Source organism: Balaenoptera physalus, assembly GCF_965194825.1.
Source record: "Balaenoptera physalus genome assembly, chromosome: 17".
In the NCBI taxonomy this organism is placed as follows: Eukaryota; Metazoa; Chordata; class Mammalia; order Artiodactyla; family Balaenopteridae; genus Balaenoptera; species Balaenoptera physalus.
The window spans coordinates 65667250-65693366 of NC_138895.1; the positions used below are offsets into that span (position 1 = coordinate 65667250).

At 42.9% G+C, this 26117-nt stretch overlaps 1 protein-coding gene and 1 long non-coding RNA gene across 12 annotated transcripts in view; both read right to left on the reverse strand.

Annotated features, from left to right (window-relative positions):
- The window catches only part of SAMD12 (sterile alpha motif domain containing 12), a 443684-nt gene extending 426400 nt beyond the window's left edge, over window positions 1-17284 (reverse strand). For all 11 annotated transcript variants that reach the window (XR_014255505.1, XR_014255506.1, XR_014255507.1 and 8 more), the window contains exon 1: window positions 17155-17284. Coding sequence is in view for 7 of the 11 variants with exons in the window: in XM_082433281.1 (XP_082289407.1) it covers window positions 17155-17167 (13 nt within the window). In the remaining 4 variants the exon portion in view is untranslated. The remainder of the gene's footprint in view (window positions 1-17154) is intronic.
- LOC309646705 overlaps window positions 1-26117 on the reverse strand; it is a 610320-nt gene that overhangs the window by 446301 nt on the left and 137902 nt on the right. The gene's annotated exons all lie outside the window — the stretch shown is intronic.

The following is a 26117-nucleotide window of genomic DNA, read 5'->3' on the forward strand; positions in this document are numbered from 1 at the left end:
CATTTAATAAGTAATACTAGACATCTATGATACGTCCCGAGTCCACTGAGAGACTGTCTCCCATCTAGAAACCTTAAAATCTTATCTTTGTTATACACATTTTCCCCAAGCCATTTTTGTGCTTCTGATTTTTTTTTTAGATCTGATATTTTTTTTAAGTGGTTGTTAAACATACGTCATACTTCTCTGCTCTAAGGATTATTCACTTTCTAATCTGAACAATGTTTTATGTTAAAAGCATATAAAGAATTTATTCAAGCCAAGAGCTAAAGCACTGCTTATTCAGCCTCATGACAGGAAAAGAATAAATCACAGACATGCATTATCAGAATATAACCACAGTTGACTCCAATTGAAGACCAAAAAAATCCTACTAAAAGCCAAGTAAAATGCCTTATGCCTGCTATGCAAAACCAAAAACCATACAAAGAAAAAGGCTAGAAGAAAATATGCCAAATACTAACAGTGGCTGTCTTTTGAAGTTGGGTCCATGGATAATTTTTTTCTTTCTACTTTCCAAAGGGTATACATAATAAGTGTGTAATTATAATTATTTTAAAAGGTTAATTTGAAAGGTAGGGAAATGTTGCTATGTTGCATTTTTTTAAATTCTTGAATTTCTAATAGTATCTTGCTCTAGGATAGTAACAAAATATAGTAAATTATGCAAAAAAATTAAAAACCTTTAGGCTTGCAACAAACTATACTTTTAGGTCTAAAGAGCTGATAAAGCTTTATAACTGGATAAATAATTTTTTTCTTCATGCCTATTGAATGATTCTTCTTTAAGTATTTCCAGACACCATATTCTCCTATTATCCTATTTTCCTATACAGTCCCCTTTTTTCTCATCTCCTGACAAACCCAACATGGTTGGCCAACTGAGTCTAATTTCAAGTTTTTCTGAACAATTATCTTTAAACACAATTGCTGGCTTCCCTGGTGGTGCAGTGGTTAAGAATCCGCCTGCCAATGCAGGGGACACGGGTTCGAGCCCTGGTCCGGGAAGATCCCACACACCGTGGAGCAACTAAGCCCGTGAGCCACAACTACTGAAGCCCACGCGCCTCGAGCCCGTGCTCCACAACAAGAGAAGCCACCGCAATGAGAAGCCTGCGCACCACAATGAAGAGTAGCCCCCGCTCGCCGCAACTAGAGAAAGCCCGCGTGCAGCAACAAAGACCCAATGCAGCCAAAAATAAATAAATTAATTAATTATTTAAAATATTAAAAAAATAAACACAATTGCCTCATTCTCCTCAGGAGCAAGGTCTTGCTCCCTTCTTGCTTCTTTCAGGGACTCTTGATCCTACTGGTGGCTCCCTGAGACTGGGAACCCAGATGTCAAAATGAAGGACAAAGGCATTATCAGAGAGCAAGTGGTCATGCCAACAGGTGAGTCCTTTTGGTTCAACAGTTGGCTCTTCATAAAGGCCAGCTCAGCATCATCCAGCTCTCCTCAATTTCCACCCCAGTGATGAAGAACTGGTGGGAAGATGCAGAGAGAAAGAGCGGAGAAAAAGCTAGTCAGGATGGAAAGAGGCAGCTGTGGGTGACCTGTGGGTACATCTCTCCACTCTAAGTTCAAAAAGACCCAGTCAGCAGAAAGGAGCAGATGGGAAAGTCTCTAGGAAGCGGTCAGCAGAATGTGTGCTTAAATCAAGTTCCAAAATGCTGCCATCTGAACACACAAGTATAAGCAAGGTCCTAAGAGGAGCAGCTCTGTTAACCCAGCCAGCACTTTTCCACTTGCCCTTTTTCAGGCCAATTTATGGTTGGTGCCACTTCAACACCAACTCCTGATCTCAAATATAAAATATACTCTTGCCCCAAGAAGTTCCGTAAACAGGAAACCCTCTCTTTTGGGGTTGAATCTATGTTGGTTTGCGTGACTGCCTTGGTCAAATCTGAGGACTACACATGCACCACAACACTAGGATGGAAGTCAGGACATACAGGCTTTTTCCTACATCCTATCATACATTGTTCTAAAAGCCTGATGTGCTGAGCGAAATATGAATTCATCCAACAATTGTTTTCTGAGCACCTACTTTGCACCAGGTATTTTTCCAGGTGCTCAAATACATCCATGAAAAAACAAAGATGACAACTGTAGTGGAGGGAAATTTCTGGTTAAAAGAATCCTCTTCAGAGATGGAAATTACTAGAAAATCTACATTTAGATTGCTAACTTTCTTAAAAATAATAAAATATAACCAGACATTGAAACTTATCTGGAAGTTAATGAGTAACAAGGCATATACCCAGCAATCATATATTGGAGATTGAATATTGGGTCTTCTGAGTAATTAACCAGCCCAATAAAAAAAGAAGACCTAAAAATCCTGACATAAGACGACCCACTCCCTTGTCCTAAAAAATATCCAGCCAGTTCATCTTATAATGAAAACCATGATTGACAGGCCCAACTTATACATAGAGAACTTCCTAATTTTTTTTTTTTTTTTTTTTACGTGGGCTATGTGGGCAGAGAACCTAATATCTACAAACATCTGACAACATCCAACCAAAAAAGACCAGAATGAATAGAAAGAAAAGCATCCTGGAAGAAATACAGAGAGTGAAGTAAACCTCAATTGAAAAAAATAAAAATGTTAACACTAATATCTTTTCATATTTTATTGAGGATATTACATCCACAAAACAAGATTAGGATGCTGTAAAAACTTCAGGAAGCCAAAAAAAATCTCTGGAAAAGTTAAAAATGATAGTAGAAATTGTAAATGCCACAGATATTTGAAAGATAAAATTAATCTACCAGAAAACAGAACAAAAAGAACAGAGATGAGAAATAGAAAACATAGACTTCAAAAATAAGAACCAGTCCAGGAACTTCATCATCTCAAAAACAGCAGCCAGAGAAATAAAGGACAGAATGAATTGAATAAAAGGAAATCCAATAAATAATTCAAAAAAATTCTCAGAAATTAATGACATGAGTTTCCACTTTGAAAAACCACTAAATACACAATGCAATGGAAAAAAACAGACTCGCACTAAAGCGCATTCTCATGAAATTTCTCAACACTAGGGATAAAAAGATTAAATAATTTCAAGAAAAAAATGTGTATTTCATACCAATGATCAAGAATCAGAAGGCTTCAGATTTCTCAAAACCAAAACTGGAAACTAGAAGATATTAGAGGCTTCAAAGTTGTGAGGAAAGACAATCTCCAACTTACTTTTAAAAGTCTAATCAAGTTATCAGTTAAGTACAAGGGTAGAATAAACACTTTTTCAGATACGCAAGTTCCCAAAAGTATGCTTCTCATGTACCTTTTCTCAGGAGGTAACTGGAGGATGTGCTCCATCAAAACCAAGGTGAAAACAAAGTAAGAGATAGATCTAGGATCCTAGAAGAGGGAATATAACACAAAGACACCAGGAAAGGCAACCCAAGGACAGTGGTGAAAGGAAATCCAAACATGACAGCTCTAAAGTAAGTCTAGAGAACAACTAGACTTATTTAAAACAAGTCAGAATTCTTTGGGGAAATTCTCTTCAATGAGAAGAGGCTGACAATACCTAATATATGAATGTATTGGGAGGAGATTTAACAGACAAATTTTTGTTTGGAATTAGCGATAAGTTTATAGGACACTAAGCAAAAACAACACATTTTAAGCAATTTTTTAAAAAAAGATCATGACATTTTAAAATTATGTTCACAAAACTAATAATAATAAAATCTAGATTTTAAGTTTATAAAGTGCTTATCACACTTCCTTGCACATAGTAAGTACTCAAAGAATTTAGACACTATGATGATGATTTTAACAATAAATACATACACAGGCTTCATTCTCAGCTTCTTTTATTAAGTGGCCTCAGACAAATTACTTACCTAATGCCTGTTTCCTCATACACAAAATGAGAATAAGTACATTGTAGTAGGCATTACAGAAAATGGTTGTAAGCCACACCCTTGGTATACAGTAAACATTTAATAAATGGTAGAGAATATTTATCTGTCTATACTTGTATATAAAATATCTGGGTACGTTTCATCATCTGAAAATGTAATCCTAACATAAATATTTAACACTTAGAACACAGATACATAGTAGTGAACATAAGAACTGCAATGATTCTGAATCAAAGATTACTTAATCAAAGATTTTAGAACACTGAGAATAAAAATGGCTAGCAGAAAAAGGAATGAAGCTGTGCTATTTGCAGAGACATGGATGGACCCAGAGACTGTCATACAGAGTGAAATAAGTCAGAAAGAGAAAAACAAATATCATATAATATCGCTTATATGTGCAATCTAGAAAAATGATACAGATGAACTTATTTGCAAAGCAGAAATAGAGACACAGATGTAGAGAAAAAAACGTATGGATACCAAGGGGGGTAGGATGAATTGGGAGTTTGGGATTGACACATATACAATACTATATATATACACTACTATGTATAAAATAGATAACTGATGAGAACCTGCTATATAGCACAGGGAACTCTACTCAATGCTCTGTGGTGACCTAAATGGGAAGGAAATCCAAAAAAGAGGGGATACGTGCATACGTATAGTTGATTCACTTTGCTGTACAGCAGAAACACGACACTGTAAAGCGACTATACTCCAGTAAAAGTAAAAAAGAGTAAAGAGTAAGAAATACAGCTTTAAGTACATTACTTAAAGTTATAAAAGTTAACCAATAAAAGGAAAAAACAAAAGAATAAAAATGGCTGAACTGCTTCCACTGTATAACAAGAAGAAAACATCAATGAAACATTAGGGAATAACTAGATAGACCAAAATAAAACTCCGGAAGAAAAGGATGGGTAGAAAACTTTGTTAAAGGAACATACTGAAATTTACAAGTATAAAATGCCTTGGCAGTAATCAAAAGTAGTGCACATGAATAAATAAGCTGTAATAAAAGTTGATGGGCATAACTAAAGAAAATTTTACAAGTGTGAGTTCTACAATTAACTTGGATCCTGTCCTCATCTTGCACAGACCTCTCATGCCACCTAATACACGTACACCCTTCATTATAAAAGGTAAGTGTTTTCTATGGCTCTGACCTTGACAATGACTGTCAACAAGTTACAGGAACAGAGCTGATAGAATGTGATGATACCCTGTGAAACATGGGCAGAGTTATGTATTTGTTGCCCTCTCAAGGGCTCCCATCATCGCCCTCATTAGTGCTGTATCTAAAGAGAATGAAATTGATCACTGTGCTTACAAACATTTTTTAAGAAGGAGGAGGGAGAATAAAATGCATTAATATTTTATCAAGAATTAAACAGCTATTAAGATTTGCTACAATGACTTATGTTAAACCAGATATAACCAGTAACCTACATAAAGCCCAAGAGGAAATATGAACTCTCCCAGGGGGTATCTACTGGGTGTATCAGGGTGGCCTACTTGTTTCATGGCAACAGAATGGGCACTGAAGTCATCTGAACTTGGGTTTGAATTCTTGCTCCATCATTTACCAGCTGCTGATTTGGAGGAAATTATTTAGTCTCTCTGGGCCTTAATTTTGGCATGCAGGAAATGAATATTAACCACCACCTCATAGGATTATTGGGAACAGGCAGGGTATTCAAAACCACCAGTATGGCCTGAACCCCCATCCATCAGAACAGTCCTTCACTATCAACCACCAGTACAGCTGCACCAGGGTACGCTGGCTAAAGAGCAACCCCAACTGCTAATATCAGCAAGTGCGTAATAAATGTTAGCTACTGTTCTTCTTAGTTTCTTATTTCTGTGCTTACAACTTTTCTTCTTTCTATGGTAAATAGGAAGAATTTTCATACCTGAAAAAAGTGTTTTTAAATATTACTTTAATGTAACTATTTACAAGATATGGTTATAGAGAATCAACAAAATACTGGGAGAGAAAAAGAGGAACTTATCACTTGAGCCAGAGATTAGGTGCCTCCAGAGAACTACATGACCTCAGGCCCCATTCTGGCTGCCTTCATCCATAACTGAAGAAAAATTCTTGATCCCTTTTACATCATCCCACTTCAAATCAGGCACTGCACCATGCCTTCCAAATCATGGTAGCAATGACAGAAGCCATAGTGAAAAAGACTTGAGACACCAAGTTCTAAATCTAAGCTCTGCTGCTAATGAGTTGTGACCCTGGGTAAGGGAGCCTTCACATCCTTATTTATGAAATGGGAACAAGAGCGCCTGTTCCAGCTGCCAACGGGTCAGCTGTGGCTCAAATGAGAAGCTGTACTTTGGAAGGCATGGAGAGCTGTGTCAAGCCAGGGCAGTATGATTACGATGATGATGGCCTTGGGGTGAGCCCCAGCAAACGCACGGATGCCAAAGCTATCAGCTATTGAGTTTCAATTAAGAAACCCTGGCCAGGCAAAGCAGGTCAGAGGGAGGCAGGAGCTTCATGGGGTTGTAGAGAGACACTTCGCAAGCAATAGAATGAACATCAGCAAGGGAAAATCACTCTCCCTTACCATTAGAGTCAGGGACAATGGCCTCAGCACCCTGGAAACCTAAATCTTATGGCCTTTAAAAGCAGAAAGGGGGCAGGAGACAGAAGGAAATGGAGATAATGTTCCCGTCTTGGCAAAACTGTGAAATTGGCCAAATTTATTTTCAGCATCTTTTCCCCTTTCCTTTCTGACATCACTCCTACTTGCTGTTATTTTCCTGAAACCCCATACCCTGGCTGTAGGATCAGAGTGCCCTTGCGGTACCTGCTGGCTGGCCTATGCACCCAACCCCTGCTCCACAAGCAAGCACCACCCCCACAAGGCCTAACCTCTCCAGAAGAGGACTCATGTTCCGAAAATTATACCCTCCCAACATTTGAGAATTAGGAGTCCTCTGATTCCATCCCTGTCCTACCTGGAGTTAGTTATTACAAAATAAACTCACATACAAGAAATTGTCAGTGACCCACATGTTCTTACAGATCATCCTTTAAAATTTTTTATCAATATAACTGACATAACAGTATATTAGTAGGCGATTGTTTAATAGTCTCACTTTTAAAGAAAATTCTGAAGATGATAATGTCTTCATCCAGTATTCCCCAAAGTGTCCTAACTAGGAAATTGGATGAACATCTTTTGTTTTTAATCAAATTCTAGCTTTACCATGTACTAGCTGAGTGAGTTAACATCTCTGTGCCTGTTTCGTTATTTGTAAATAGGGATGATAATGGTACCTACCTCACAGGATTCATGTGAAGCTTAATGAGTTAATATATGATAAGTAGTTATACTATGTGATAGGCACTATTCTAGGTATTAATTTTTTAATAGTCATGTTTTTATTTTAAAGTTACAACACTCCTATCTGTACCACCCACCCTTTCCAGAAAGAACACCTTCTCCAAGAGAGAATACATCTAAACTCCGGATGGCCCTCGTTCTAACAGTTATCTCTTTTATCCTCTGTATCTTCAAAATCTCCCTCTCTACTGGGTCAATGTACACACAGTCTAGAAACACTCTCAAATATTTCATAGCTTAAAAAATACAGGCTTTCTTTGAACTGCTTCCCATCTAGGTTAGAACCCCCCCTTGTCTTCCTTCTTCCAGTTTCTCACCACATTTACAACTCCTCTGACCTTGATCTCTCCTTGCCATAACTATTTCTCCCTTCTTTCCACTTCCATACATTTTCTTTCCATTTCTATGCATTTGCATCAAGAGCTGCTTCCTTGACACCCCTGAAGTATTATAATGTGGATTTGCCTTCCCATTTCATCCGAATGCCAAACCCCTGGGCACTTCCCAGCACACGTCTTGCTGGCTGTCCTAGTGCATCAGGTGATGCTGAGACGCTCCACTCTGAACTGGTACCTGTACCTCCACTGGCTGCTTCTTCCCATCTCCTTCAGCCTCCTCTTCCTCATCCCATCCCTTAACACTGCAGGTGCCTGGTGGTCACGCGCTTCTCACAGGAGATCTCCCTCTCTCGTCCACCTATTCTCTTGCCTTAGATATGTACATAGAAGGATGTGAGAAGCACAACATGTGAACATGTGAAAGAAAGGCCTTCGAGGTAGGAAGACCACCATAAACAACATGGGAGGGGTTCAAGGTGCCCTGTGAGCCAGCACACAGCTGATCGCTGGGCCCCTTAAATATTAGGGAAGTTTCCTAAGGGAAAAGGGGTGGGAGATCAGCCTGGAGCAGGAAGGCTGTGACACTCTGGGAAGGTCCCTGACTGCTTTAGAGTGTGAGCTAGATTTTATTGGCAGTGGAGCAGCCCTGAAGAGTTGGGAGCAATTACATGGCTGCCACACCCTGTAACTACACGATCTCAAATCCTATGTTTTCTCCCCTATGAAATATTTCTCACATCTGCTCCTCTGTTCCTTTCTTTTACGTTACCTTATTATCACTTCAGCTTCCTTGTTTTTTCAGTTTCTCCAGGCTATGATGAAACTTTCCATAGCAGTTAAATGTTTTAAAAAAAAAAACAAACCTATAAGAACTTCTCATGGGGAGTTCAGGGCAGTGGGAGGGCCATTGCTGTGGGCATGGTGGCTCTCCTGATTGAGAGAGAGCAGGGCCCTCTACACTGCCCACCCTGCCCATGTCCATACCTTTTTTACTTTTTCGCAACCCGAGCCTTGAATATGAAGCAACTGTAAGCCCCGTGAGGGGAAGGTTCGTGGCCTTACATTCTTTTATATCACTCGGTGAATCCCGTTCACAGAGCTGAGCTTAGCACAAGTGCACGATGAATATTTGTTATTCAAATAAAATAGAAATGCACACTGATTTGTGCTGGGCACATAAGTGAACGTGGAAAGTCTCATGGGAAAACAACAGCCACAGCAAAAACCCAAAGACTTCGGGCTCCTTACACAGAGGGAAGCTAAAGTGTAGAGAGCCAAGATCAAGATAAATGGCTTCTCAGAGATTTGATCTAAAAACCTGGAATAGTTTTCCCTATTGTAGAGCCCAAATAAGCAATGTTTTGTTTATTACACTGGTTTTTTTTTTCCCCCCCTTCAATTACTAATGTTCCTGATAGACAGCTACTAAACCAGAACCAAACTACCAAATTAAAACAAAACCAGAAAGTAACACAGGACGGTGAAAAAGCATGGGACTCTAGAATATGGCAAAGTTGGCAACAAAGCCCTGTCCTACCAGGAATAAGCTGTGCAGTCTTGGAAAAATTATCAATACTCTGGACCAAAAGTCTCTCAGCTATTGGCTGGGAAAACCACCTATCCCATTGCATTATGAAAACTAATGTTTGGAGAATGGCCATCAAGAGGCTGGCTCAGAGTAGTCAGTAGTAACTAACAAAAAGATACTAGTTCTCTTGTTTACTCAACAAATAGTTGTGTGCTATGTGCCAGACATAGTTGTAGGCACTAGAGATTTATCAGAATAAAAAAGTCAAATGGATGTTCTCATGGAGATCATCGTGCTCATCCTTAGTCCCTGGAGAAAAGAATAAAAGCCCCAGCCCCCTTTGCCATGAAAAATACACATAATGTCCATATATATATATTGTGCATATAGTTTAAGGGGGTTAAGGATCCCATGAGACCTTCAGTCCCCTCTTGTGATCTTAGATTATGAATCCTGTCTGCATACCAGCATCTCCAAATATGCTTATTAAGAATGACTCAGGCCATGTGTTAGATTCAAGGCCCCATTTCTGACTTATTAAAAAATACCATCCAAGTGCCCCAGAAGAATCTTAAGGAAACACTACGTAAGCAGATCTGTCTTCAGAACACCTGCTTTTCCTAAGCTTACTTTTTAAAAGTACTAATATAGAACATGGAGAAAAATCTTGAAATAGGGACTCAAGTTTCAAAACTTAATAGCGAAACAGTCTGAATGATACTTTATCTTGAAAGGAGAAACGGAGAAGTTTATCTCCCATTTAACCAAACTTATAGTTGTAAATGTGTGTTAATTCTTAGAACAAAAACCAAAAAACATCAATTGTCTGTTACATAATTCCTGCAACAAGATTTATGTCAGCAGGACAAAACATTTTTCATTTCATGTTTGACTTTTCACAGCCCATTTATAAAGATCATTTTTTCCCCAAAGTATTATATTTCAGGGCATCACTTTTCACCAAAGACTTCTCCTAATCCTTAGGTGGTCTAATATTTTTCTTTGCTTCCTACCAAAACAGTGTCTTAGGTCAATTTTCTCTTCTTTAATGGTTACCAGGCCTAACTCAGCCAAATCTTAATTGGGTCACAGCTGTGTGATTCCGTCAGTTTTCCAATGTCACTTTCATAAGAGTCCATGAAATTTTTTCCTCTTTTGCATGGCTTGAAATTTCTCTTTGCAGTCAATTTACATACACATTGTATGACTGGGCAATTATCAGACCATCTAAGAGAGCCCGGCCTACAAAATTGTGGGTGTTAAGTGGAAAGTAAATTTTTCGTGGGGAGAGATTAAGTGTTGAGTCTCTAATGAATAAATACACTCATATTATGATCACTTTTACTTTTCGCTGCTACCTCATAACTTCAGGGAATTACATAATGAATACCATTCCTTTCTTAGCAACTACAATTATACCAGACACTGTACTACCACAGGGCCATAAAAACGGCTTAGCTGCTTTCTTAAACGTGGCAGGAAGGCAAGGAGAGACAGCAGCTTCACCATCGTCTTGTCCAATATTTGCTTAGTGTTTATTGAGCAACTACCAAACCAGGTCCTAAGAGCTTTGATGCTGATTGAACCCTCTCAACACGCCTACGAGGTCATCACTACTAATATCCCCATTTGACAGATGAGCAGAGAAGTCTCAGAGCTGCTCAGGCCCACAGCACAGGCCCTTGGCAGGGCTGGGGCTCACACCCAATCTGCCTGCAGAGCTTGTATGCTTACAGACAGCACTGTGTGTGCCACAGCTCCCATGGTGAGGCACCAGCAGGCCTGAGCTCATTCTGTACCTATGGCCAATCTACAAACATCAAATCCCTGAAGACGTGGTATTTACTGGACAGAACAGCACCAAACCACCTTCTAGAGCATCAGGGGCAGCCGAGGAGCAAAGGAATTGAACTTGCCAGCTGGCTCCTCCCAGCCCCAGGTGGCCTTGGAAAAAGGCTGCAGAAAGAAGGCAGTGAGGCGGCCACCCCTGTCCCCTGACAAATGCCACCCCTGTGTGCTCTTCCCTCGGGAGGCAAGCTATACGAGCAGCTTCTTGCACCCACGCTTTAGAAAAATCAGACTAAATATAGCCAAGTTCGCTCTCACGAGCCAGCTCTGAGCTGGTAGTGCTGCTACATCCACATCAGAAAACTGGGGAAGGATCAGTTTGACTTACAGGAGAGCAGCTTTCCTTGCTTGCTCTTGTAGTTACAAAAGGACCATGGGCAAGATCCAACGGGGCTGCAGGGAGTGCTGGAGGTCTGGCGAAGCAGATAATCAAGCCCACAGGGAAAGGAACGTACCAGACGTGAGAGGAGCTTCCTCATTAACTTTCCTGCCCATAGAGGGCTAAACCACCACAACACCAGGACTTGGGGGTAGCACACATTCCACATACAGCCCTCTGTTCCATGCCCTTCCCCCATTCCCCACCCATCAGTATCGTACTCAACAGCTCACTCAAATGCTATCCCTTTGGTTAGGCCATCCCATCCCGTCCAGCTCAGAACCAAATTCTCCATTTGTTCTCCGACTGCCCACGTTATGCTGCTTGTACTTTTATTTAGCACTTATATCATGCAGCCTAATCTGAATCTCTGTCTCCAGCAAAGTGGAGGCGGGGGACGGCTAAGCTTCCTTCTTAGTGCCCCCCCCCCCAAATCTAGTAGAGTTCCTTGCACACAGGCAGTGCTCTCCTGTTTATCAACAGCAAATGCAAAACCTGCCTGAACACCAGGAAAAGGGAGTTTGCAATTTTCTTCATTAAATGCACAACGTCTGACGCTCAGTCCCCAGAGTTCAGGCACAGGTTTCAGATCCCAGGCTGTCCCTCCTGTGATGTGTCCCACAGCATTACGGATCACAGCTACACCGGCAGAGGTTCTACACCACCTCCCCCTTGTTAGCGCCAGCCCTAGTTCCTTCTGGCCAAAGAGCACAGCAAGACAGACAAGAAAGAAGGGTGGGCTGAAAGGAATTAGCAAGGGCGTGGCCAGATAACAGCAGGATTAGACTGAAGCCCTGTCTGAACCAGTCAGAGGTCACGAAGAAGAGCTGGGAGTGGCAGGAACTCCTGTCGCAGCAAGTGTACAAGCAGGGCTTGGGACCCCACTTCTCCCTCACGCACAGTCACTGCACGGGGAGTTTTCAGCGAAGGCTTCATATTCACCACTCTCATGTCCTAAAATAGAGTGATGGATACAAGCTGCTGCTGCAGGACAGTCAGATCTCGTGGGCTAGAGAACAAAATAAATATTAGAAAAAAAGAATAAAAGACCCTTGGTGAAAAGTGAAGTGAAAGAGAATCGAGTAGCAGGTAGTTGAACACTGACACCGGATGCTGCACGGAGCTGAGAGGGAAGCGTGTTGACAGTCGCGCTGCTTTTACAACAAGCACTCTGCAAATGAACGCAGCTGGGAGTTCTTCTTGGGGGGGAGGTGTATAGGGGCTACCACAGAAATCAGATGCACTCATTAGCCTACCCATTCATTCATTCAGTCTGCCATTCATTCATTGATTCGTTTAACAAACCTCACACGGAGTCTACCATGGGCCAGGCATAAGGCACTGTGCCTGCCCTCAGAAAGCACCACCAAGCAGAACTGCACATAAACCTTGCTCTCAACATGGAAATGCAGTTAGAAAAAACTGGAGGCAGGCTAGTACCAGGAGAGCCACCATCCTCCTTACTTCCCGTGTCATAGGGGCAATCCGAGAGAATGGCACTGCTGGTCCCTCTCCGCCCTCTATGGGCTCTCCTCGGGCGAGGAGAAGACAAGTGGTGACGTGAAAGCCTGTGAAAGGGAACAATGCATCCGGAGTTGGGGCCTCTCTCCCTCTGGGTCCCAGATGCCTGCTGCAGGAGCCCATCTTCTCTCTGCTGTCCAGGCTGCCAGTGTTACAGAGGCAGGCGGTCCTGTGAGGGGTAAACTCACTGCTGGGGTGCAGTAGTAGCAAACCCACTTTACCATCCAGCCCAAAGTCAGGAAGAATAACCCCTGCACCCTTGTAATCAAGATGACGTCTTTATCCCCCTCTGTGATTGTGACTCAGCTCTGAACGCCAGCAGGGCACAGTCATCATTTACGATTGCTTCTCTTTGCCACGAGGTTCCAAGGTATCTTGTTTTCCCTTTTTTCCCCAGCCGCTGTTATGATTACTTATCCTTACAATATTTTGGTGATGGGAAGTTTTGTTACTCTTTTACAGGAGAAAAACTATAGAACTTGAGCACTGAATGACTAATCAGAGGCCATTTGATGAGTCAATTTGTTCACTTTGGATGTAAAATGTGGATCCCTTAGCCCAATGTCATTCAGAGCACATAGCCGACAACTGGAAATCTTTTTGGAGGGTGGTGAATATTGGGACGCGTCTTTCTGCCATGGAAGAGGAGCTATTATTCTATTAGAGCTGGAATAGAAACACTATGTACAAAATTTATCCACTCCATTTTCTTATACAGCTGAGGATGAAGCAAGGAGGAGAGGAAATGTGGACCAGGAGTAGGAAAAGCCTTCTCTTGCTCTGGGACATTTATACTTCACTCATGAAACAATTACTGAGGTCCAACTAAGTGCCAGACACCAATCTTGGAATACAGAGGTGAATACAATACTATGCCTGATGAATCCACTTTTTTCCTCTCCCTTCAACCCATTAATGTTAGAAAACAGTGCCTCAATGAAGACAACTGTCTACACAATCTGTCCACGGAGAAGGGATTACTCTCGGTTTCTACAGGCTACCTCCTTTCTAGAGGTCCTAGTTCTCCAGCTATTTGGAGTAATTTCTTACAATTTTTTTTTAAGACAATGGATGCCAATACAATCCCAATCTGAATGCAGACCATAACGTGTTCTGTGGCTGGAAAGCTCAACTTTAAGCTGCCCATAAATGTAAGGCTTGGGTCACAACCAGATTAGGAAGTAGACATAGGATGCTGTAATTAATTCAAAGAAAGCCTAACCCAGGGTAGCCATAAAATACCTCCAAGCTACACGTTTAGCAAAGTGAATGAGCCCTCTTTTTCATCTTAAACTCCAAGTTACAAGTTTAGCAAAATGAATGAGCCCCCTACTTGCTCTTAACACTTTTACAAGTTCAAGCTTACTTAAGAAAACAGGTTACACATTGTAAGAAAAAAACAAACTTCTAATTTGCTACTAATTACAAAGACTGGCATGAATCAGTGAAAATTCAGGATACAAAACAGGTTCCAAACAGTACCGCTTTTTTTAATAGGAGGAGAAGGATGGGAGGGAGTGCAAGTAATATTTACTGAGAATCCATGTCCTAGCCACTCTTAATAAGCCCTTTCCTTTATTTAATCTTCACAACTTTAGTGGGACCTAAACAGTAGTGTGCCCATTTTTTCCAGATGCAGAAACGAAACCTCAGATGTTAAGTAACATGTATTATATTTCCTATTCCATTTCCTCTGGCAATATTCCTTATTCTCTAAATCAGTGTTTCTCAGTGAGCTTGGGGAAACTGCTTGTTCCTTGGTTTGGGGTTGGGAATTTTGTATGAGATGGCCATGCACTACAGGACACTTAGCAGCCCTGGTCCATGGGCATAAAATATCAATACCAGCCCCTGCAAATCTCAAACATGCCCTAGGAGGACAATGTCCCTCCTCAGGTGAGAGCCACTGCCTTCAAACCTCTCAAAAATTCCTTATTTTACGGCATTTGGGCTCCTAAGAAAGCCCCATGCACCCTTATGGAGTCAGTTACAAAAGCTCCATGGATTTATTTCCCATGCATTTCATGAGCATTTACTGAGTACCTATCATGGATCAGGTAGTGTACTATTGCCTGGGAGTATAAAGTCAAAGAGTACATGGTCCCCACTCCCCAGGGGCTGTAGTCTTAGAGTCTAGTGAGAGACATTAAGTACGATAAGTATGGCAAGTGTTAAATGTAAGCACAGGTGCTGAGGAGACAATGCAGGAGGCACCTCCCACAGACTGGGCAGAGCACTCAGAAGGCAGAGGGAAGGGAGGGTTGAGACAGGTTCCCAGAGGAGGTGAAGTTTTCCCTGAGCCTTGAAAGACCAAACGAGAGTAGCTAGGAAGGGCCAAGTTCAAACCAAGAAAGCTGCCTTTGTAAAGACCAGAGATAGGAATATTTGCAGCCAAAGTTTAAAATATTCCCTTTATTCTTCAAGTTGAGGCCTCATTGTGATTCAAACTCAGGATCTCCTGTTTACTAGACAGGCACTTTAACCAAACAAGTCACTAGAAAATAAAATAAGCTCTCCACAGTCCAGGCATACTTCCTTTCAAAGCCTTTGTTTTTGTAAGGTCTGGCTTCGCTGGTATAATAACCCATCAGACAAGAAATATGACTAATTCTATACTTCTTCCAGCGAGCAGGAAATTGCTTTCAAGTACATCATGGACTGGCAACCAGTGGGAGTGACCTTCACTTGAGGACACAGAAGAGTGAGGAAGAGAAGAGATAATATCATCTGAGGGGTGAGGTAGAGAGGTGCCAGTAAGTCAACTTGCCCTTAGCCTCAAGCTCAGAATGAACTTTATCTTGTGTTTTTTGTTTTTTTCATCTAAAGTCTTGTCTCAGTTACCATCAACTGTAACAACGCAAAAAGCCAGATTCTCACCCTATTATTACATTTGCACAGAAAACTTTGGTTATTTGTTTTTTCAAAGCCATATATATGAGATTTATATATGTGTGTGTATATAGATTTATATATATATATATAAATTTAAAAGCCAAATATATAAGAACAGTAAAGGTAAGTAGATAGGTGGATAGAAGTGCCCAGCTGGGGATCTCTGAACCTGAGACAGCCCAAAAGCAACAGTTTCCTGAGTTAATGGGTGCTGACCACAAGACCTGGGTTATTGCTACTTCAAGTTGTTAAGTAATTACAAAGACAGCAAGAGTCAGATTAGTCCAGTTGCTCTCACCTGGGGCGGGTAGGGGAGAGGGACGCCAGCAAACCCTTGTGGTTCCTTCTTTCCTTCAGCCTCCAAGGAACAGGCTCACTTCCCCTTGGCAAGGAGCCTGCTGCAGCTGGCAGGCATGCCCTCTTTTTCCAACACCAGCTTCCCCTCTGACCTGAACCACACTCAGGAACCATAATTCTGTAGCTGAACTTACACTCCCCTTTGGTCCCATGATCATTTCAATTTATCATTCAGGCACAGTGTGACTGCTCGTTTGACATCACAAACACGTCTGGCCCACATATTTTTCCCCAGAAACTACCCTCAACAAGAAAGCCAGTCTTCCAAGGTGAGAGCATCTGAAATGAAAACTTGGGATCCCACACGAACCGCCTGTCCCTGCTTTCAACCAGGCAGTTCAAAGGTGGCAACATCATAGAGCCCAAACTGCAAAGCCAAAGACCAAAATTATAGGAGGAAAGCAGAAGGTGGGCTTCAAAGAAAAGGATTCACCCCAATGGAAGAGGTTGGCTGTCCTTATCCCTGGCTGATTCCATTACGTTTCTGTAAACTTTGCTAACCTCGGGAGGGTTGTTTAAAGAGACAGGTGTAGGGACACCTCCACCCTCTGGGTACATCTGCTGCTATCGCTGCTGCGTACACACGAGGGGCCCTCGACCCAATAGCAGTCCATGCTTCCCGATGACGCACCTGGCGAGGGTCTTCTCCCATGTGTGGAGGCCAAAGTGAGCATCCCCAACCTCGAGGCCACCGAGCCGGCCCTGGCGGGATGCGGCAGCGAAAAGGGCACCTCGGGGCTGAGACCTCCAAGCGCTCTCTCAGGCTTTTCCCCCACACCCAGCACATCGTTTCGCATTAGGGACACTTCGCTTCCAACCCGAGAGTGCTGCGCATTTACCTGTCTTTCCAAAGTAACTGAATAAAGCACCTACCGGCCCTCCGTGGCTCAGGTGAGTGCCAAGAGGTGTAAGAGGAAAGGGCCCGCTTGCCACCACCCACTTTCCTCTCCTCCCCACGTTCCCCAAGCTTCATCGGGGATGTGTGTATCGGGGTGCGCGGGTTAAGAGGGAGCTTAAAATGCCCAAGCGTCCCTTACCTTCCACAGCCATTCTCTCAGAGCTTCCCTAACGCATGCATAATTTTCTGGGCCGAGATACTCCTCCTGCCCCGCGCTCCCCTCCCTCCTCGCGCTTTCGCCTAAATATTCTGCGCTCATCTGCTCCAGGACCAACCTGCCGCGGTCACGCAAAGCGAGGCTGGCGGCTCCCGGCTCGGCGCAGAGCAGCCTGGGAATTGTAGTTCCCTCTCGTTCCTCCGACCCGGGAGAGCACCCCGAGTCCTGCGAAGGGCGCGGCCCAGCCTCCACACTGGGATGGCATCGCCGGCTTCATTGGGTCCAGGCAGAGAAATCCCTCTTGGCGGGGCGGGGGGTCTCATGAGTAGACCCGGGAACCCTGGGAGGTAGCTGGGACTACATTTCCCAAGATGCCGTGCGCTGGATTTCGTTCCGCGCCAGGAGCAGAGACCCGTGATTGAGCTCTTCCCTGTCGATTAGAAGTGGGTAAGCACCTGGTAGGGCTCGTGCGGGAGGCAGGAGGCGGCGGGGTTTGTGGTGTGACCTTCTGGGCTTGTCGCTGGCCTCCTTGGCCACCCAGTTAGTGAGGGGAGCAGAGCCTCCGGCCGGCTCTGTTTTTCCGCCTGGGCCAGAGAGCCGCTGCACAGGGTGCGGTTGAAACTTGTTACTCAGACCTGGGAAGTGGGCTAGGGAGAATCTTGCCAGGTGATACAGCTGTATTCTGATCCTCCAGGTGATTCAGGTGGCTAAACACTTCGCGTAGGGATGGGGGATGGCCTAAAAAACCCGAACAGGTATCACCCCTAAGGGGTTATTAGAAACAAAATCTGGGAACCAGGATTCCACCTGAGGATGTCAGATGATGGAAACCTGTGTGGCTTCCAAGACAGGAGGCTTTCAGCTTGACTGGTCTGGGAGCCCCTTGGCGGTCAGTGATAGGGCCTAATAATTAACAGCATCTGAGAGTGTTCTTTCAACTTAGGAACTTCTGTCCTAACTCCAGGTGCTGGGAGTGCTGTAAGCAGACAGGAAAAAGAATCACGCTGAAGGCAGCAGAATTCCAGAGCTGGAATACTGGTAAGAATGAAGTTCCCAGACTTTTTTTCCCGCGTGTGGAAATACAGATGCATTTATCGCTGGTAGAGGTGAGGGAATGGCCTGGGGAACAGATTAGACTCAGATTGAGTAAGATTTTTAAAGGCCTGGAGCTCAGAAGATTTTTAAAGGCCTGAGCTCAGAATTGTATATGGTCCACCCAGACCCCAGCTCTTCTGCCCCTACCCCATATTTAATTTTTAAAGAAATTACTCTGGAAAATAACTCCAAGGAAATACAAGGATTCGATTCTTGCTGTCCTGATGACTACTTAGATTTTCTTTGTCCCTCTTGGTGATAATATTTTTTTTTTTTTTAAACACTGAACAATTTTGTTTCTGAGTGCATATGTGCACACCTGTTTTTGTGGTCACTAAGTATGTGCTTAGTCCTCCTATTGGGTAACATGGCCGTGTCTGGGTACTTTTAAAAATACCTGTAACCAGTAAATGCCCTTGGTGATACTTTAACTCTGAGTTCATGGAGCTGTACGCAATTCAAACCCAAGCCTTCCGTCCTTGGTACAGTAGAGAGAGTCCTGTTCAGTGAGACACGCTTGCCATGGGCAAAATAAGTTAAAATAATGATAATATTAATAATACCAACGCTGACAAAGTGCATCAGAATCTCTGGAGGTAGGGCTCCCATCCCCAGCACTGTTTTTCTTTTTTCAAGTACTTTAGGAGATTCTAATCTGTAGCTTCTATTGCACAATCTTGTTAAAGGGATAGAGACCAAAATGCCTGGGTAAGAAGGAAAGAGGGGGCATATTTGGCATTCCTCTCTGTTTCCTGCTCTGTTAACCTGTCACTGAGTCTTGTTGCATCTTCCTGAGTGTGGGCTTCCTCTCTACTCTCTCTGTATTTAAGTAATGTCAGTGCCTCCACTGGTTCCACGAGGTCAGGGATGGACTCTGGTACTGCTCACCTTTGATGTTCCAGCCACCAGCACTGCCTGGCATATAATAAATATTTAATACATATATTATGTGTTTATAAATAATGCCTGACTGAAGGAGTGTGTGAATAAGCTACCTAATGATGATTAGGTCTCCATTTTCCCCCATGAAACTGCAAGTTCGTATTTCACTTTTGTTTGTTTTAATGTTTCATACTCTTAGAAGTACATGTTTTCATCAATTCAAAAATGACCTAGAGACAAGTTAATCTAAGCCCCCTCATTTCACAGTTAAGGCAGAAAAGTTGAAGGGTTTGCCCAGATCACACCGTGGCCAAACAGTGTCCACAACTGGTCCAGACCAAGGCTCTTTTGGCGAGGACAGGGGTGGGTTGGGGGAAGATTTCTGTTGCTCTAGACACAGCTCAGCTTGGTTTGATGGCTTAGCTTTAAGTCAAAGAGGCTGGGGCAGCTTTGTTCCTCACTGCAGGTTTGTGGGTAGGTTGGGGGAACTCTGCCCCAGGCTGAAGGAGGAAGCCATTCTCCTAGTAATGGCAGAGGAGCAAGAGGGCAAAAGGAAGTGTGCAAGACTTTTTAAGGCCTGGCTCTGAACTGGGGCACTGTCGCTTCTTCCCCCATGTGATTTGTCAAAGCAAGTCACATGGCCAACCTCAAAGTTGGGGTGTGAGGAAATATTCTCTGGCCATGAAGAAGTCACGGCAAGGATGCGAATGCAGGGAAGGATGAAGAATTGGGTTAACTCCTCAGTCTCTACAATGACTGTGTATTAGCCTCCTGTGGCCGCTGTCACGAAGTTCTGTAAGCTGGGTGTCTGAAAACAATGGAAATCTACTCTTTCACAGTCCTAGAGGCTAGAATTCCGAAATCCAGGTATTGGTAGGGCCATACTTCCTCTGAAGGCTGTAGGGAAGCATCCTCTTTTGCCTCTTCCTAGCTTCTAGTCTAAGTTGCTAGCAATCCTTGGGGTTCCTTGGCTTGTAGCTACATCAGTGCCATCTCTGCCAACATCATCACATGGTGGTCTTCCTCATGAGTATGTCTCTGTCTCTAAATCTCTCCTATGAAGACACCTCACCTTAATTTGATTACATCTACAAAAACCCCATTTCCAAATAAGGTCACATTCACAAGTATCTGGGGTTAGGAATCCAACATATCTATTTGGGGGACACAATTCAACCCACAGCAGACTGGAATCTTCTACCATCTTTTATAAACTAGAGCAGTTGTTCTCAAGGTCTGGGTGCTGAACCCAGATCATGAGCATCACCTGGGAGCTGGTTAATTAAGATTCTTGGGCTTCAACCCAGACCTACTGAATCAGAAACTTACGGGTTTAGGATCCAGCAATCTGTGGTGTCACAAGTCTGCCAAGTGATTTTAATTCATGCTAAAGTTTGAGACCCACTACCAAAGAAGACATTAGGACCCAGACTTTGCAAAGAGGTAAAGTTAGCCATTGTTCTTAAGAAGGAGGGAGAAGTGGGACCCAATCCCGATTGGGTGCCAGCCATTGTGTATCTGCATGTGTGTGTTTCTGAGTACAGAGGGGTGCTAGAATAAACAATGGGGGCATTTTGCTGGTGGCAAAATGACAGGGGGAGGTGCTAGAAATAGAGCAGGTTTAACCAATTCACTGAGTACTAAGGATATAATTTTAAGGACTCTAAGTCCTATTTGCCTCCTGCCTGGAATAGTGGAGTTGTATAAGCAGTGTTCTTATACTCCAGGGTCATCACAATGAATCTTCATTTTGTGTGGGTGTGAGAAAGATGGGAGGGGTCATCAGGGCTGGCTCCTGAGTCTGGCATGAGCTATGCTGGGAAGAAAATGAGAAAATGTAGGCAAGGCTTTGAACAGTGTTCAATACATTTGTGGAAATGATTATTACCAAAGACCTGTTGCTGACTCCACAGTTCTGTCTGCAGCCAGTTCTGGAAAAGTATGACCCTGGGAGCCCTGGGGCTGTATGTGCCACAGGGGAATACAGCATTTCAGGCGTGGGGCACGGGAAGTTAATTTACCAGAGAGCCACATGTAACGTTCAGCTAAACTTAGCAAAGGGCTGTCAGAGCTTAGGTGGGGTTAGATTCTCCAGTAAAAATGGAGAGTAAAAATAAAAAATGGGCAACTTTGCCCTTGAAAATGCTTTACATTGCCTTTGAAATATAGGACATGTTATTTTTTATATATACAGTCCTGCAGAATAATTTCCTAGCACACCAAAATTGGAAAACATAAAACACTATTAAGAAAGTCTTTAAGCAAATGTCCGTATATTTAAAGTATTCTTCCTTTAAAATAACAATCAAATTCCTAATTGTGAATGGGGCGATGGATAGACAGTGCTGAACTCTAATGTCTTAATATACTGTTTGGTTTTGTGGGGATTAAATGAGAGAACTAAAGCTCCATCTTAGAATAGAGGCAATTTTCTAAAGAAATGGGAGTTTGTTCAATAGATTTAACCTACCTATATGAATCAAACACTAATGGAGTGGTTATGATTTGCCAGAAATCCGTCTAAGTGCTTTAAAAACACCCCGGCATTCTGCTTTGCAGGCCGTGTGCTTAACCACTATACAATCTCACCTTTCTAATTTTTCACATATTGTGTTTCCACCATGTGCAATTTTGCAGAGTGCGGACCAAGGTCAAAACTTGGAGCTGGATACACTGATATCAGGTGTGGACCCAAAGGAACCACTCCACGTGCCTCTTTTTGAACGGTGGGCAAGTAACATGGATAAAACTTCTGCAGCCTTTTCTTTGTATGCTTTTCTTATTTTCCCGGAGGCAGAAAATATAGCATATTGTGTTGTTGCAGGAGGAAAGAACGGGGTTGAGCCTTCGTGGTTAGAGATGAGAAAAGTCTATCCTTTGTCAGAAAGTAAGAGTCGGGGGAATTCATGCAGTCAGAGGCCAATAAAAGGCACTGCAGGTGCTGATGACAGATTACTGCCCTCCTGAACCTGCAGGCATGATCTAGGGCTCAGCCTTAATGTCTGCCAAACTCAAAGAAGTTAAAGAAAAATGGGACATAGGCGATGATTTAGATTGCACCTGGGAGAGAAAGAATGCAGGACCCAAGATGTGCCTTGTGAGATAAGGCCAGCATTAGCATAGTGCAGACTCAGGCTTTGCCTTCTACTTGCTTTTTCCAGCCCATGGTAACTGTTAGAGAAGAATTTGGTATTTGAAAGGTATTTCTGTGAGGTCTGGTTTCATTCAAGAATCCCCAAAGCTGAAAATGTGGATTTTATGGGAGTGGGGGAAACTACCTGCAAATTTTTGCCCCACAGGTTTAAATGCTAATGGGGTAGTATCTGTTAAGGTGTCTTAATTGATGCAGACTATATTTGTTAAGGCAATCTCTGCCTTCCTCATACAACCGTTTTACGGACCCTTGGGGGTCCTTCGTTCTCATCCCCTGGGCTGGTCTCAGGCAAAAAAGCAAACCGGACCGCAAAGCCCCCCCAAGGCCCTGTTTCCTTATAGTGCTCCCTTATGTGTGCTGTATGTTTCATTGACTGTCTTTGGAGGCACAGTGATGGAGTAGAAATACCCTGGACCCTGGAAACCTACAGATCTTAGTTGAAATCTGCCTCTCACCACAACCAGCTGCGTGAACTGAGCAAAGTAATTAACATCTCCACCTTGGTTTCCTTATCTATGAAATGGATAACAATATATCCCTTTCGGGGCTTTTTTTTTCAATGGAAGGGTGGAGATTGGGGCTCAGGACTTTTTTATTTATTTATTTATTTATTTATTTATTTATTTATTTATGGCTGTGTTGGGTCTTCGTTTCTGTGCGAGGGCTTTCTCTAGTTGCGGCAAGTGGGGGGCCACTCTTCATCGCGGTGCGCGGGCCTCTCACTATCGCAGCCTCTCTTGTTGCGGAGCACAGGCTCCAGACGCGCAGGCTCAGTAATTGTGGCTCACGGGCCTAGTTGCTCCGCGGCTTGTGGGATCTTCCCAGACCAGGGCTCAAACCTGTGTCCCCTGCATTGGCAGGCAGATTCTCAACCACTGCGCCACCAGGGAAGCCCCTTTTTAGGGCTTTTTGAGGATAAGTTATCTACCTTTCTAATATTCACCCCGAAGTTCATGGCTTAAAATAATAAACATTTATTATCTCACCCAATTTCTGTGGTTCAGGGAATCTGAGAGCAGCTTAGCTGGGTGATTCTAGCTCGACTCTCATGAGGTTGCAGTCAAGATGCCGGCCAGGGCTGCAATCATCTGAAGGCTTGACTGGGGCTGGAGGATCCACTGCTGTGGTGGCACCTCACACACCTGGCAACTTATTGCTGGCTGTTGGTAGGAGACCTCAGTACCTTGCAGCAGGCATCTCTTCATGGGACTACTGGATTGTTCTCACAAAGTGACAGTGGCTTCCCCCAGAGAGAGTGATCCAAGGAGGAAACCACATGTCTTCTGTGACCTCATCTCGGAAATCATATGTCATCACTTCTGCCTATTCTACTTGTTAGAAGTGAGCCACTTAGTCTAGAGCCACTTAGTCTAGCCAACGCTCAAGGGGAGGGGAATTAGGCTCTACGTTTTGAAGGGAGTGTCTAAGAATTTGTGGACATATTTTAAATCACCATAAGAGATAGCATAAGTAAGATTCTTCGAATAAGTGTTTAGTGAATGCAAGGCTTAAATAGTATCTTGTTTTTCATCTCTCCAGTACCTACAACAGTGCTTGGCAAATAGCAAGCATCCTAAGTAGTGAGATAACATTTATTATATAATAAGCTAAAGTTACTGCTTGCCTTGTGTCAGGCTTTGTGCTAAGCATTTTCAACGGAATAGCTCATTTCATCTTCACAATAACCCTGGGAAATGGATGCTACTCTATTATTATCCCAGTTTTACAGATGGGAAAACTGAAGTATGCACAGAGAAGTTAAGAAATTTCTTGGATGTTAACAGATGGAGGGGTGTGATAGAGCCAGGAATTGGTCTCAAATAGTCAACTCGAGGATGGAGCTTTTAACTACAAAACTATGGGTCTTCTTACAATTCAAGGCCTCTAAAACCATTCATGTGAAATATTCCCACCTTTGAAATTTATTTGTCCTGGACTGCTTTGAGAGTGGGAGAAAATGATACTTGAAGTCTATATCTTGGGGCACTTCTTCTCAGATCTAGAATGCCCTAAAAATTCCCAGCCAAGATTTCAGAATGTGAAGCCCAGGAATTCCTCCCCTACACTCTTCATTTCTCCACTGTTGGATAAAACACTTCCATGGCCCTCTCCGTTCTTCTGTCCTGCACTTTAAGTTTCTCCTTTTTTTTTTTTTTTTTAAGATTTTTTTGATGTGGACTATTTTTTAAAGTCTTTGTTGAATTTGTTACAATACTGCTTCTGTTTTATGTTTTTGGTGTTTTGACCATGAGGCATGTGGGATCTTAGCTCCCTGACCAGGGATCAAACCCACACCCCCTGCATTGGAAGGCGAAGTCTCAACCACTGGACCGCCAGGGAAGTCCCTAGGTTTCTCCGTGAAACTTTGATGTTTGAAGGTCCTAAGGCTAAATATAAGTTTGAAAACTGCCCAACTAAAAGATCTTAAAGATCCCTTCCTGCTCTAAAGTTCTATGATGACGTGAGTCCTCCTACTTCCTTCTTCATTATCCTAAGAGAAATTAGTGACCAAGTCTGGTCAATTTGTCCTCAACAACTACTCTCTTGACTCCTTTTCTCATCCCTTAGCCACCGTCTTCATTCTACACATGCTGAGAACTGGGATTGAAACATTGTAGCCATCCCAAACAGAGCTCACATCTCCAGTCATTCTTACCTCCAAACTATCCTGTGTTCAGTGACCACATAAACCTCCAAGAATATCCTCTTTGGTTGTGAAAACCTGTTCTTAAATAAATCCCTTCACTTGGTTGTGTAGCAGTCCTCACACACGGTGCCACAGATACTAGTACATATTCAGTAATTTTTGGAGAATATAGTCTTAAAGGAAGTAGTTTTCTTTAGTGATAGAATTTCCTGAAGATTTTGACATGCCAATATGCAATGTGAATCTTCCTGAGAGAGAGAGAATGTGACCCAAGAGGTTTACTCTCTTGGGCTTGTTGTGGACTCAGGTCAGGAAACTCTCTTGGGTTGTCTATTTGAAAGCTGTTTCTTATTACCGGGCCTCTTACCTGAGACTTCTTAGTTAGTGATGAGCCCCTACTCACTGTACTACACCTTCACAGGTGATATTTCAGAAAGCCATTCCTCAATAACTGTTGCTCTGTTTCTCCTTTACTGCCCAACCCTCAGCCTCCCCAGAGTCACCACTTTAGAATATCAAGATGTGTGTGTGCATGTATACATATACATAACTTTCTTTACTGAAGGATGGGGTAATTTTATGAAGGAATTGCCCCATAGAGGATTTTTAGGGTAGAGAAACTACTCTGTATGATGCTATAATGATGGATACACATCATTATACATTTGTCCAAACTCACAGAATATACAACACCAAGAGCAAACCCTAATGTAAACGATGGACTTCGGTGATAATGATGTGTCAATACAGGTTCATCAATAATAACAAATGTACCACTCTGATAGGGAATGTTGATAATGAGGGAGGCTATGCTTGTACGGGGGCGGGGGGTATATGAGAATCCTCTGTACTTTCTGCTCAATTTTGCTGAAGCCTAAGGAATTACTGTGCTTCATAGTGTGAAATTTTGGCTAGGAATGTGTGGAGCCTAAAACTGCACTAAAAAATAAAATCTACTTTAAAAAAAAGAAAAGAAAAAATTGAAAGCCAAGTACTAAATATAACTTCTTCAGGGTCCAAAAGTATGCGTGTGTGTGTGTGTGTGTGTGTGTGTGTGCGTGCGCGTGTGCGCGCGTGCGCGCATGTGTGTGTGCGTGCATGCGTGTGTGTGTGTGCGCGCGTGTGTGTGTGTGCGCGCGTGTGTGTGTGCGCGTGTGTGTGTGTGCG